General features: G+C 34.0%; 1 protein-coding gene across 5 annotated transcripts in view; it reads left to right on the forward strand.

Moving 5' to 3' along the window:
• The window catches only part of LOC149552809 (uncharacterized), a 55,852-nt gene that overhangs the window by 20,317 nt on the left and 20,384 nt on the right, over window positions 1–15,151 (forward strand). For all 5 annotated transcript variants that reach the window (XM_089788338.1, XM_089788341.1, XM_089788340.1 and 2 more), the window contains 3 exons: window positions 13,412–13,547; window positions 13,785–13,947; window positions 14,196–14,324. In XM_089788338.1, coding sequence (XP_089644464.1) covers window positions 13,412–13,547; window positions 13,785–13,947; window positions 14,196–14,324 — 428 coding nt within the window. The remainder of the gene's footprint in view (window positions 1–13,411; window positions 13,548–13,784; window positions 13,948–14,195; window positions 14,325–15,151) is intronic.

Raw genomic sequence — 15,151 nt, forward strand, 5'->3', positions numbered from 1 at the left:
TTTATCTCCTTAGGAATTCACGCTAGTTACCATATGGGTTAGAATAATAATGTGTGAAGGAATGAGGTAAAGTAAATAGTAATAATAACTCCCATATTTATTATGGATGTTAGGAGTATTTTATTATTGAGAATCTTTGTAATGGCTTGTTAGTTTAAATATTATAATATCAAGTGCTACAAATTCTTGTATGAGATTGTAATATACAAGTTAATAAGCCCGTGCTTTAGCCACACTGTGCTCCACCTATACCCTACTATTATAAGGGTAAGGGCCCCTAAAATAGAGATTGTTGCTCTCACTCTTAGAGTGGGGCGATGGGCGAGCTTTTGGTGACATTTATCTAAACTTTGATTGGGTGGTCCTAAGTGAACCTCCTTCCTTGTCCCTCGTGGTTTGCCTCACCCGATCTCCGCATGCCAATGACCAAATAACTTTTCTACAAATAGAAATGGTTACAGGAGGTTATACTATTCTCCCATAGTTTAGGAGATAATAACTCCTATAAATATGCAAATGTATTGAATAGTATAGTATTATAGTTGTGCAGACATTTTTAGCTTCTATAATTTATACCTTAATTTTCTTATATTGAGAAAGGTGATATGCCACTGTATTTGCTATCAATACTTGGTTATTTGTTTAGTCTTTTAGACACAATGGTATTTAAATGAGTGACAATGAATTAGAATTAATCCAAGCGGCTTTAAAAATTGGCACAACATGGATCCTATGAGGTTGGCATCCATTGCCATTTTTCTACAATAGTTCATGTTTCTCTCCTAACATGTTCAAAGAAAAATGCAACAATATAGGAAGATAATATTCCATGTTAGCTTTATAAGTCCTTGTCTTGTAATATTATATATTGGTTGGTCCAGATAAAACTTATAGTGTTGGTTCTTTTGTTACATGATTTTAAAATACCCACTTATGCTACATGTCTTGTTTGTGATTACAAATAGGGTGCACATATAGCTTTTGCTCTAGTTGGTTCATTTGAACATGATTAATTAAAAGCTCAATGCACATCTACTACATGGTTTGGTGCCTTTTGATTACAAAGAGGTTGCAAGATATCTTTTTCCTAAGAATAAAGTAGGTTCCATATTAGTATGGAACACGACATTGTATTGGGGTTTTTTAATTCTGTTGTTTGAAGCTCACAACCATACTTAATATCAAATAGCAGATATATAAATTTTGATGCAAAGGAGAACTATTGAGCATGTTGAGGGGTGTAATGCCCCACCAAGGAATTCTTGGAGCAAAGGTAAAAAATATGCCAAAAGAGATAACATATTTTTTTTAAAACAATAGCATGAACATACAATGGCATAGTATTACCAACACATGGCGAATAAGAATCATGCCAACAAGGTAAGCAACAAAGAAACAAAAAAGCATAAGCAAAAGACTACCAACTTCTTCCAAGGGTTCTATGAGGACCCTTTACACAGTTTATTTTAAACACCCAAGCCAAAGGTTCTTATACAACCAATCATGCCGATATCCATTTAATCAGAAGCTAAACAAGATCCATCTATTGGCAAACCACTCAAAAGCAAGCACCAATCATCCTGAAACTGCAAATCAGTCAACAAACTTATTGCTTGACATAAGTAGGCAGAGATATCGAAGAATAAGAATAGAGGTCGATAGGTAGGCACAAATGCCAATTTCCAAGCGTTGGTGTGTAACAAACTGATTTTCATAACAAAATAAAGGTGATCTAAAAAGAGTTTTCCTCAACTATTTATTGAACAAAATATATTGAATTCTTTTTCATGAGACATTAATGCTTTTAACTACCAAAACTCAACTGAAATAACTACAATGATCAACTGAAATAATTGTAACAATGATCAAATGTAATAACTGTAATAATGATTAACTGAAATAACTATGATAACAATCAACTGAAATAACTGTAACAATGATCAACTATAATAACGAATAACTGAAATAACTATGATAACGATTTACTATCTTTCCTTGCATACAAGTAAAGTAAATGCATAACATGAAAAAGAAAGGAGAACATACAAGAAATATCTGGTGAGTTTTATTGGTTGTGCAAGCCTCGGCTTTCGATAAGAGGAGAAGCATTGACTTAGGCTTAACCTCCCAACCTCGGACCATATTCATCCCCACACAATCTATTGAATAGAAAGACCCTCCCTACCCTGGGATCAGGCTTGGGATATTTTTAGTCCAGCCACTTGAGCATTCCGGTGTTTAGAATGTCTGCACAGTTATGGACGAACATATCTGAATAACAAGCACTACTGACATCAAGTGATCATAGATGGCAAACATGCCTATAACGACCTTGGCCAAGTTTTTCTGATGGGTTCAATGACCCGATCACCACTGCTCAACTTGACAACAGGGAACAATAGTATGAACAAGCATGAGCTATTAAATGAAATTAATTTAGAATTGTTATGTCATGTCCGACTTTTACTTCCATTTTATTGTAGATTTTGTCTCACCTCTTCACCTTTTCCATGGCTATATAGCTGGTGAGTCATAGGTGTTCGAATCTCAGAGCAATCGGCTCTGTCTGTTAATCCTCAAAGAATATTATATGTTTCTAACTTATCACATTCTGTGATCCAAGAAATGTAACTTTAAGACTTGCAGAATAAATATCATTTGATTCTGACTTTCAATGGCATAAATAAAATATGATATCATGTCATGAATACTTGGCTTTTATTCATCATAAACAGTTCTGTCCTAGGGAGGGACTAACCAATGATATCTTAGACAAAGATGATTTGCATCATAATTTGGAGCTGTATCTTATTGCTACATTATTCAGAATGTAGTAATATTTGATAATAAAACATATTGCAATGCTTGGGATATAGACAACCACATAACCTGGTAAAATTCTGGAAATAAATTGGAGTCTTGCTGGACGCTAATAATCAGCTCCTTCATGGCATAAATCCTCAGGCGCAAATCTCAGTGTAATTATCAATCACATCTTCAGCAAAATATCAATGAAATAGGGCAAAATGTTGCAAGGAAAATGCAATAGTTATTAGGTGGTATTTTGCAGGGATATCGTGTGATATATGTAGAGGTATCGAGTGATATGAGAAGAAGTTGGGTGTTATGAAAAGAAGTTGGGTGGTATGAAAAGAAGTCGGGTGGTATGTTTTTATGTACACGATCTCTCTAGGCTTCATAATATAAGAAGGTATTCGAAGTCTCTTTGGCTTCCAAGAAGCCGTATCTCATAAAGAAGAGACTTGACTCTTGATCGCTAATAAAATCTACCAAATGTGCATTTCGGTTTAGCATGAAATTGAATAAATATGGAAAAAAAATTGAAGGTTATAAATCAAGGATAATAATAATATATATCTATTTACTTGCACGTAGATGTACTTATGAGGTGGCATCATATTATTTATTAAAGTAATATTATGGTGTCACTTTTATTCCTATATCTATGTGCACGTACATATGTATACATTATAATGATGTGGTGGGAAAAATCAATCAAAAACCATTTGAGGTACGCATCATTTTTAATTAAAATAATTAATGTTTTAAATGTTTATTTAATAGCTCATGCGGGTCCATCGATTGTATCTCGATAATTGGACTACGCTAGTATCCCATTCTGTTGATCTTGTTTAGCAATGCTTCTCCCCTTCATCTTCTCTTGCAATCACCCGTGCAATATTTATATGATAATAACAAATTCCATAATAACATTTGATATAGATAAAGAATTTAATTATTAACCATAATTCCAAATTCAAGCAACTGCTAATCATCACATGAAAAATAATGGATAACAACCATCTTCATTAAACAATTAACTACCATCTTCACATGATTATGGAAGAAAATCTATTCAATCTAACAGCTATAAATAAATTTAAAATTAGGTCAAAATTTGGGATGTAACATACCAGTTTGTAGATGCATGCTCTGGTTTGTATTTTGTTCTAGAGCAGAGACTAATTTGTCTCAACTGGAGGGGCCGAACATTGCAAGCTTTGAAGGAGAGTCATTGGCATTGCTTTAAGGATTTCATCAAATAACTAAGTAAACTTAACATGAAATTAAATAAAATTAAATGCATGATTACAATATCATCTAATCTGCTATAAGAACATTAAACTACATCATATCAAGGCTCAAATCACCCAACGTCAATACATAATCATATCCACGTACTATAGTATATTGTAATTAAATAGAAAAGGACATGAACTACATAAATGATAAGACAATAGTGCAAGAATTAGAAGAGAATCTTGGGGCTGCTCAAACTTGTACACTAGTCTCCGACAGTGATTTGTCATGCCACCCAAACACGTGGTACCTCAGGTCCACCCCATTGTGCTCACAGAGATAACTATATGGCTCAAACAATCATACAACAATAATGCAAGAGAGTTAATAATCACAAAAGGATTAAGTATGCAATCCAATCACATGAACACCCTATATAGATGCCAACAATAACACATACAAGGGGAATGACCACATATAGAATCTCCATAGTGTGGTATGGGTGGAGTTCAGAAGTAGGAGTGTCATTGCATAGTCCCAAGAATGACTTACGTGGAGCCAAGTAGTCCTCTTGTGGAGATGACAAGGCTTGACTTGTTTGAAAACCATGCCTTCTACCAATGCGTCCTTTGGTCTATGAGAGCACTTAAGGCAAACATGAGGAATATCTATTATTAGTGTCTACCCCATTAAATCTAATTATGTTATCACTTGTATTAAGCATATCTCCAATGGGATTCCAGTCAACCCCTTTGTGCCTTGACAATTGTTGAGAGCCACTCCCCAATTCTAGCTCCACGCCCATCTCAAGTTTGTGACCAAAATAGAAATCACAATGGCACCACATACAAGTTCTCATATCTCATTTTTCCAATTTCTCATTATATACTTGCCAACAATGTCACAACATCTGCTCCATTGGTACCAAACCAAGAGCTTGCATCATCATTGATCCTCCAAAAAATCTGATTTTCCATGCCATGTTACCTCATATCCATGACTAATTTCCATTCACAACCAAAGCTTTCCCAACTATACACACACATCTTATTATTATGCGTTTACCACATTATTTTAAATTATGTTGTCACTTGTATTAAGCAACTCTCCAATGTGATTCCCTTCGGCCCCTTCGTGCCTTGACACCCATTAGGAACCACACCCTAGTTTTGGCGCCACACCCATCCCAGACTCATGACTACATTGTTCTCAAATCTCATTGTTTCAATTTCTCATTATATACTTGCTGACAATGTTCATGACATCTGCTCCATTAGTACCAAACCAAGTGCTCTGATCATCATTCTTCCACTTTTATGCCATGTCATATCGCCTCATATCCATAGCTAATTTACATTCACAACCATGGTTTTCACAACTATAAACACATAGACACAACTCTATGCGTGTATCCAAATTCCTGGAACACCCATTGGTTCCCATGCATCCCACATCACAAAAATGCAATCAAATCAATAAAGTTCCTATCCAATGAAAATCTGACAGCACACCTCATTTCCAAACCTAAATTGATAAAATATGCAATCTCGAACCAAAAAAGTCAAACAAATAATCTTTGAATCCATCAAATTAAATATATCTAAACATCTTTGACTTTTATCCATTAAATTGAGAAACAAAGGAGGAACGAGAAAGTCTACCTCAGCTGAGCAAAATTATCAAAATGAGAAGAAGTACCAAAATGCTCCACCAAATGAAATGAAAATCCAGAGGCAAGTAGAGCTTGATGATAGAAATCCATCAAGCTAACACTTACAAAGACTTTCCAACTCCAACCCATAATCCATGCAAATCCTCAAATAGAGAAGAAGAGAATTTTTGCAACAAGTCAATTTGCAAATTCACAGCTTGTCAAAAATGAACTTTTGGCATATTAAAAAGAGTATTATCCTGAAAATGATAAAATATAGCAAAACCTCTCAACTATAAAATTATAAAATGGACTTATAAAACTCAAATCCAAAAAATTATAAGATTCCAATTAATTAAATTGACCGAACATTAAATAAATTTATTATTAATTTAATACTTAATTGGGACAACTGCAGATAACTAATAGTGCACAAACGCTTGTCATTGCTATAACACAATATGCAAGGGAAGCAAAACATTGCCAAATGGGGATTGTCGCCCAAGAGTAGGAATGACAATAGGATTGATAATATAAATGGTCATATGACTGCCTCCCTTTCACCACCATTGGGGATATTATAAGCACACTCAAACTTGTGAAGCTAGGTGGAGTCAATTTTTGGTACCTGCCATCACTCAGCATTCTCGCGTCAAGTGTACTTGCTCACATATAAATAGTCAAAGCACATAGAAAATAGTCAAATATCACAAATCATTGAAAAGGGAATTTTAATGGCATATTCATCCTTCTGTAATTGAATGTTAAGACACCCTCCCTTTTCTCATCTAGCTAAATGCATCAAATAATCAATAATAAGTGTTAAATATCAGTAATTATCATTAAATAATATGAAGCATCATTTAAATAACATAAAATGTCATTAACAACAATAATGAATATATAATGGATCCCTCAACCTGATTTATAACAATACATAATCTACAAAGAAACACCATATCAAATTATTGGCACAACATCAATGCTCATCATGAAATCATCAACAACCCAAAAGGTTAAAATAATATCTATCTATACAATTGTATCCAAACATCATCATATAACATCATGCCACATCATTGTTAAGTCATCATGCATATATGATGATCACTGAAATTGCTAGTATATTCTACTATCCACATCAGTACTACCATCCCAAGAACAAAAGAATATAACTATAACTGGATGCATCATAAGAATGCCAATACAACACATAATATGTGAACAATCATATGATAACCATAAACAAAGTCTAGCTTGGTTCAATGGTATAAGCAACAACCAAAAGCATGATAATAACTTCAACAAATCTAGCGTCCCTGTCAAGCATGCAACAAGCACTCTATCAAAGGTTCTCACAATCAGGCAGGAGGAAATAAACAACATGCCCATGCAACTGTAGAATCGAGATCACCAAGAACTAACACATCAGGGGTCCTTCAAGGTCAAACAACATTTATCCTTCCAGCAAACAATATGCACACAAAATTACATAAGGCAACGATGAAGCATCTAGAACCAGATTATGATATCACAGTGGAATCCATATCCCTCTACACAGAGGTACAACCACATGCGCAGTGCTGATTTTGCAACCAAACAAACACAATGAAGAAAATAAAATGGGAGGGGCACTACAAGTGGCTCAAATCTATTTAAAATGTGATTGAGTGATATAAGTACTAGCTGGTTGAGATGGGTGAATACACTGAGTGTTAAAGTTCACCCAAAATGTAGAGGTAAAAGGTGTGAACACAACTATGAGAAAAAATTATCTTTCTTGCTTTGTTCATGAGGCTACAAAAAACTTGAACCTTCATCTCAAATTAAACTCACCTCATTTTGGCGATATGGTTTCTTGGAGTTTTCTATGCCCCCTTTTTTGGCACCTTGTATACTTTTGTTTGGAAGTGGATTGATTACGAAGGTTTATAATACTTTACTGCCATTTCAAGGATGAACATCAAGGACTTTTATATGGATGCATTATTCTTATAATATTTATGTTACATATTTTTGAGCAAAACTCAGACCCATATTTCAATAGTAGTGGCTCACATGAATCATCTTGCATGAGAATTAATGGTCTACTTCACATATTTTGCATTTAGGTGATGCTCATAAGGGTGAAGCATTGTAACTACTTAGAAGGTCACCCATCCTAGTATTGCTCTAACTCATGCTTAACCATGTTATTTTTCACAAGATGAAGACCACTTAGATTGCTACCCCATTTGGAAAACCTTCAGCAAGCATTGTGCCTTATGAAACATTATATAGCCCCTTTAGTATTAGTTAGATGCAATGAATGCTAAGTGGACCATTCTATCTCATGAGAGATGAGTTCATGTGAACTATCACTCATGCAAAATGCTTAATGTGTTTCATTGAAAAATTACAAAGTTGAATCCTGTTACAACTATTATAATTTGACACAAGTTGAAAAATACCTTCTTATTGTTGGTTTTCTCAAATCCTTGCAAATGTAGATATATTGCTTTCTTGGTATATACTTTCCAAATGGTAGCCACCTCTCTTATATTAGATGAAATATGGATATACATGTCTTTTTATGGGCCATGTCTATTCATTAGTATTTAATATAATAGTTTGTTATTTAAGACACACACACACACACATATATATTTGTATATATATAAATATCATATATATAATATGTATAATATACCTAATTAAATTTATATCTCATATATGTATATATGTCTTAAGTGAATTTCATCTGACTGAAACTACACTAACATTAATACTCCCTCTTAGTTAGGGAGGGCAAACACAAGACCATATTACCTCAATATAATAATATTAAAATCTTTGATCAGAAGATATTCAACATTTTGATATCACATTTGATATCATGAGTATTGGCCTTAAAAATATCAACAAATGATACTCACCAAATGCTTCGAGTAATAATATTGGGAGTAATCACCTTCTTAATGTCATCTGATATGAAATTCACCATGTACTCTTTCAGCAATCACCTCCTGAATGTCAAGTTGCAAGATATTCACCAAATATTGTAAGTAATGGCCTCCTGAATGTCATCTCATATGATATTCACCAAGTACTCGGTGTAATGGCCTCCCGAACATCAATTTTCATAACATTCACCATGTACTCAAAATGTTTATAAGGTATGTGCATAGACATTCTCATAATGCTTACCATATGAACATCCACCATGCGAAGTATGATCTATCATGATCTGCATAGACATTGTAAGATATCCATCATGATAGAAAATTAAGTTATTTTAAGATCGTCACTTTTCAATAACTTCTGCAAATACAAGTGATAATCATTTGGAAGTAGTCACTTCCTCATGATGTACACATGGGGCAGCCCATTAAAACCATGTAGTCACACAAATGGACTTTCAGACTCCCTTTGAATATAAATCATCTGAGCTTCTCATCCAAAATTTCCTTTGAAGAAGTGTCAAACTCCCTCTAAGTCTAAAACCAATCTCTCTTTTCTTGCAATAACATTCTCGGAAAAGATCAAGATGAATAGCTCTTATAGTGTATAAATTCAAATAAGAGAGAAACTAATTAAATGTTTGACATAATTTTATAAGATCATTCCAATATAATATGGTTAGATTTCTTTAATTTGAACATAAACATATATTCCATCTTCTGCATCTTATATTCCACTATACATTTTGATTTTAATTTAGATCCATAAATAGTTGCTTATTACTCTTAACATAAATATATTTTAAATAGGTAATCATCCTATATATAATATTTGAACAAAGTAAGGAACTTATTTTACCCACATTACCTTAGTTCCTTATGCTGGCCAGACGACTCTCCCAATTAGCCATGTAGTATTCTCTTTTGCTCTCTAATATGATGGATCCCTCTTAAAGAGATCAGTTCCTTAGATCACTTCACCAGGTCACTGATGAGTTGACTGTCCTTCGACCACACTGCTGATGTGTTGTGATTTGATGGCAATATTCAGTTTCTTAGGTTAACCTTCATTTTTGTCTTATCCACCATTATATGTTGATTGTACCAATTTCCCAATTACTCCCACTTCCTTCTACCTAATCCATGGTCGCCCACCACATGGTCGATTGGGTTGTTCCCTTGTTGCATATGAATCTCTGTGAACTCTCATTTTCCTACTAATAGTTGGGATCTGTTATATCCTGTGGATGCCACATAAGGCTCATTATTCACCACCTATCCTTATATCCTGTGAATATTCCTTTTATTGGATGGCTGCTACGTAATAGTCTATTTTCTCCCCCCATTTATTTTGGTTATATATTTCTATTTTATATCTCTTCCTTAACTGCATATTTTCCATTGTGCGACTCCACAACCAAATCCTCTTTCGCATGTGCATACTGGAACAACATAGGTGGATTGATCCTTAGCACTTCATATGTTGTCGACCGAACCAATGCCATGTTCTCCAATACTGCCATCGCAGTGTATTGTATGAAGCTGAAAAGAACATTCCTCCAAAGAAAATGTTGAACATTAAATTATGGCACAAATCATCTAGCTTTAGGCCGAACTATATCCAGAAGAAGTCACAGACTTTGTTTCAATCCCCATGCACAAGCAGTGGTAGCAGAGGGATCATGTAGATTGTGACCTCATCCAAGATCTTGGGAAGCATGCCCATGCTCGCAATTGGAGCAAGCTGGAGCTCAATCCACTTCCAAATATAAGTTTTCCCATTCATTCCTAGGCTGGCAGGTCACACATCTGCAAGATCTCCGTTCAACATTGATCTTCACAGGAAATTAAAACACATCTTCTCACCTTCAATAGTTGATTTCCGGCCTTGGGCTGTTTGAACTCGTAGGGTGATCCAGTATCCCCTAGCCCCTTTTTGTGAATATGTATCTTTAATATTTTAATTAATGGAAAAGGTCTATTCATAAAAAAAAATCATGCTTCAATATCTCTCAATGTCGTTGCTTATTTTGAGAATGAATATTATCTAATATTATGTGTCACTTTGTTGGATTCTTTCTTTTATCATCTTCATTTGCAGCTTGGCTCTGATACCATGTTGGTTCTCTCAGATCACTGCAAATGTAGATGTATTGCCTTCTTGGTATATACTTTCCAAATGGTAGCCATCTCTCTTATATTAAATGAAATATGGATAGACGTGTCTTTTCACGTGACATGTCTATTCATTAGTATTTAATATAATAGTTTGTTATTGAACACACATATATATACTTGTATATATATCAATATCAATATATATTATAATATATGTAATATATCTCATATATCTAATTAAATATATATATCTTTAGTGAGTTTTACATGACTGAAGCTACACTAACATTAACACTTATCAATGCATCTTCTTGCTCTCTCGTTTAGTGAGCAAGATAGAAAGCCATATTAATTGAGAATATTACTAACTCATCTTATTGTGATTTAGAAATTGATAATATTACTACCAATAAGGTTTTTCTTTCGGAGGCTTTAAAAAAATTCATGCCATGCAATTTTATCCCTCAAATCTTGTACGAAACTTTCATCTCGTGGTGATTTCATTTTCTAGTATGTGATAGTGGATGTTCTAGGAAAATTTGTTCATTATTGATTTTCTGGCCAGTTGCCAATTTTTTATAGAATGGCCACTGCACTTAACATTACGAGAACATGAATCCCATTGTAAAATATCATTAAGGATGTGAAGAGTTAAAACATGTGAATCAATCTCTTCTAGATCATCTTGATGACTTCTATACGACACTTTTGCAAACTCTTTTGGTCATCAACCTTTTCCACAATTGTAAACCATAGGTTTTGTACAAGGAGTTCCTTGGTAGGATTATCTCTTTCCCATAGTTAATCCGGGCATGGGTATGCCAATGAGGGTGTTTTATGTTGTCACATTGGCTGAGAACAGCTTCCATTATCTCCCTCAAGTCATTCTTGTCTATGTCATCTAAATCTAGGCAACAGCTGAGAAATTTAATTATGATCTCAATCTTCCTATCGGCCCATGGGTGATAGTGAGTTGAAAATGAATGAAAAATTCTTATTCATTAATTAGCTAATTAATTATTTTATAAATAAAATGGGTACTTTTGTCACTTCTTAATTGTCAAGGGATATAAACTTGGGTGTTATTCTGCTTTTAGAAAACCTTAGCTATGCTGGCAGTTGATTTATTAAACAGATCTTTGATTCAGTTTGAATTCTTGGGTTCCTTGTGATAAATGCTATGTACCAATCTCTACTTGTGACACACTTCTAACTAGGACCAGTACACAGTAACGACATTTGTCAAAAAACATTTAAGCAGTTTTTCCAGAAAATACCTGGTCATTAAAATCACAAGCTATGGAAGTTCAGAGCTTTAATCTCCAAGTAAACTAAAATATCTTAATGCAAGTATTCAATAAGTCATTCTAACTTTGAAAGTGGTGAATTTTAAATTTCACATGCTAGTATATGTGGACAGTTGTAAAATTTGTTGGAAAAGAACTCGTCCAATATTTTAATCTTTGTGAACACGTCATATCACTTTTGAGTGTTATGGTGATACGTGGGGACTCAGTTATGTCATCAATATAACTTTGATATTCTTTTTTGTGTCTGATGGTGGAGATTGGGCTCACCATGGTGTTGATATATTGCTTTCTTGGAATACTTCCATGTCTTATTGAGTTGGTTCTCCATTTCTAGGCTTGCAATACCCATCTTTGTTAGAGTTACGTAGGTTGTAGCCAAGTTGGATCTTTATAATGGATTCTTTATATGAAGTTGAGCTGGAGTCCCTCCCAAAAGATGCTTCTGTTCAGGGAACTGCCATCATCCCAGTTAAGGATCTCACACTGGGCTGTTAAACCATGTCACTAACCCCATGGGGATAACCTGGACACTTACCAACAATCTTCTCCATGACATTACCCAAAGGGATTCAAACTTGTGACCATGCTCAGATATTACTTGGAAGGAGTTGAGCTGGCCATCATTTCCTAAAGATGCATCTTTTCAGGAAACTACCAGCGTCCCAGTTAAGGATCTTATAGGATGCTGTCAAACCATGCCACAATTCCCAGGGAGATAAGCTCGATACTTACCAACATTCTTTTCAAACATTTCTAGTGTCTTCTATGTACAGTTTGGTTCTCTATTTATTCAATGAAATGCCTGTCAATAGGTTGCAATCTCTTCTTGGTTAGTTCGTTTTTGTTAGCAATCTATCATTATAGAAAATGTAGAAATGACATTTTTCTCTTTCTCATGCCATTGAATGCTGAGTTTTCTATTTTGTTTCTATTTTTTCTATTATATTACATTTGTTTAATCTCTCAATGAATGTTTTTATCATTAATGAAATCTCTACACAGAGAAACTCACTTTTAATGAAATCATATATTAAATGTTTTACTTCTTGCATATTCCTCTTCAATTTGAAGGTTATAATCTAGTCATGCTAGAACATGTCTTTTTACAATTTTACTTTTTTTTCCAGTAATTTTAACAAGAGATGGGAGCCTGGAGCACATATGATAATTGATAAGCTATCTAGATTTGACCATTCAATTGCTAAATTGTGACTGCGGACATTTTTTGCAAAGGAAAAAATGTTTTTATTATTAACATAGTTGTTTGGATGATCTGATTATGAAGCTCTCTGACATATCTCTTTTGGGCTTGTTTAAATTTTGAAGTGGAACTAATATTTGACTTTATGCAGTTTCTTCAATAAAATTTGTAGAGAGGCCTAAAGCAGGATCACAGGTTCCATTTTGCTCAGCAGAAAAAGCAATGCCAGGATCGTGGTCACCAATTGAACCTTCTTCGTTCAAGCTTCGTGGTGAAAATTTCTTAAAGTATACAAAATTACATTTCATTTCAATTGAAGGATGAACCAGAAGGCTGCATTTTCAATTTTATGAGTTTTTATTTCTCTCCTGCATGTCTATGCAGTATGAAATGAAATATTAGCAATAATTTCACAATATGTAAATGTTATATTTGAGATAATATTTCAAATCAATGTAATAGTATGCATCTTTCTTTCCTTTCATGTCAATTTGCATGCTAAATTATTCAGGATAACATTGCAGGGACAAGAAAAAAGAGATTGCACCAAATTACGCAGCATATTACCCGTTTGGTGTAGATGTATATCAATGTCAAAGAAAAATTGATCATATTGCACAATATGTGGAACTTCCTGATTTTGATTCAAGTGGCAAAATGCCATCTATATTAATTGTAAATATCCAGGTATTTTCACCAATCAACTCAATTTGAAGTGTGAATAATATGCAAACTAGAATGTGCATTTAATGCGATGCATGGAATCGGTAGAAGTAGATTTTGTTCACACTTGATGCAAAATATATAGTTTCTGTTTGAATTTCTGATAACTGTTTACACCTTAGTTGTAGCTTTTTAAAATGACTATTCAATGGATATTTATTTTGCTTTCCATCAATTGAACCAGTCTATAATGTCCCTTTGGATTTCTGTAGATTCCATCTTATCCGGCTGCAATTTTTCTGGGAGAAAGTGATGGTGAAGGGATAAGCATTGTGTTCTATTTTAAGCTTTCTGATAGCTTTGCAAAAGAAACCACTTCTTATTTTCAAGAAAGTATCCAGGTGGGATATTCCTGACTATCTCTTTGCAGATTTTTTGCTTTTTTTAAAGATGCTTTGATTGGAAACCTTGATGGCTATATGTAGAAGGAAAAATAATCTTGTACCAAGTCAGTTGGAACTTTGTAAGATCACAAGTTATTCTGAGGCCAATATCTGTTATGCTGAAGGATTAAATGAATCTGCTGTACATTTAAATGGATTTCTGGACTTTAACAACTGAAGCTTGAGATGGAATAAATTAATCTCCAAGCTGTAAATTATTTGAATTTATCTGCATGCTATAAAGTTTATTTGGGTCTGATAGTACTATCCTTGGCAGACTTCAGTTTGGTATCACCAAATATTAGCTTAGCGTGAGAGTTATGAAAGAGTTCTAATATTTCTGTGAACTTGTCATTGCCATACATTGTCTACCAGTCAGTAAAATACTAAAAATGAAAATGTTATCTTAAGAGTCAGATCATTTGCTTGTTTCATGAGGGTCTTCTTAGCCATAGAGGGAGATCATGACTGCTTAATGAAATGGGCAATTTTCATAGGTTCTGGACTATTTGATGTAATATGTAGTGATACATGCTGTCACAATTTGGAGTATTTATACTCATAAGAATTACCATCTCTACATAGTCCAGTCAAGTGGGATCCAATAGTGAGTTAATAGCGAAATTTGGCTGTAATAGAGCTGAGCAATGATTCAATGCAGAGTTCAGACCCAAAGTAGTGACAAATGGATCATGAAAAGCTAAGCCCTAAAGAACTGAACATTAAAATTAGCCAAGAGATATATCATATTTTCCACACCAAGTCAAATTGTGATATTGCTAACA

The sequence above is a fragment of the Cupressus sempervirens genome, chromosome 6 (genome assembly GCF_028749045.1).
Source record: "Cupressus sempervirens isolate cs-2001-9-10 chromosome 6, ASM2874904v1, whole genome shotgun sequence".
Taxonomy (NCBI): domain Eukaryota; kingdom Viridiplantae; phylum Streptophyta; class Pinopsida; order Cupressales; family Cupressaceae; genus Cupressus; species Cupressus sempervirens.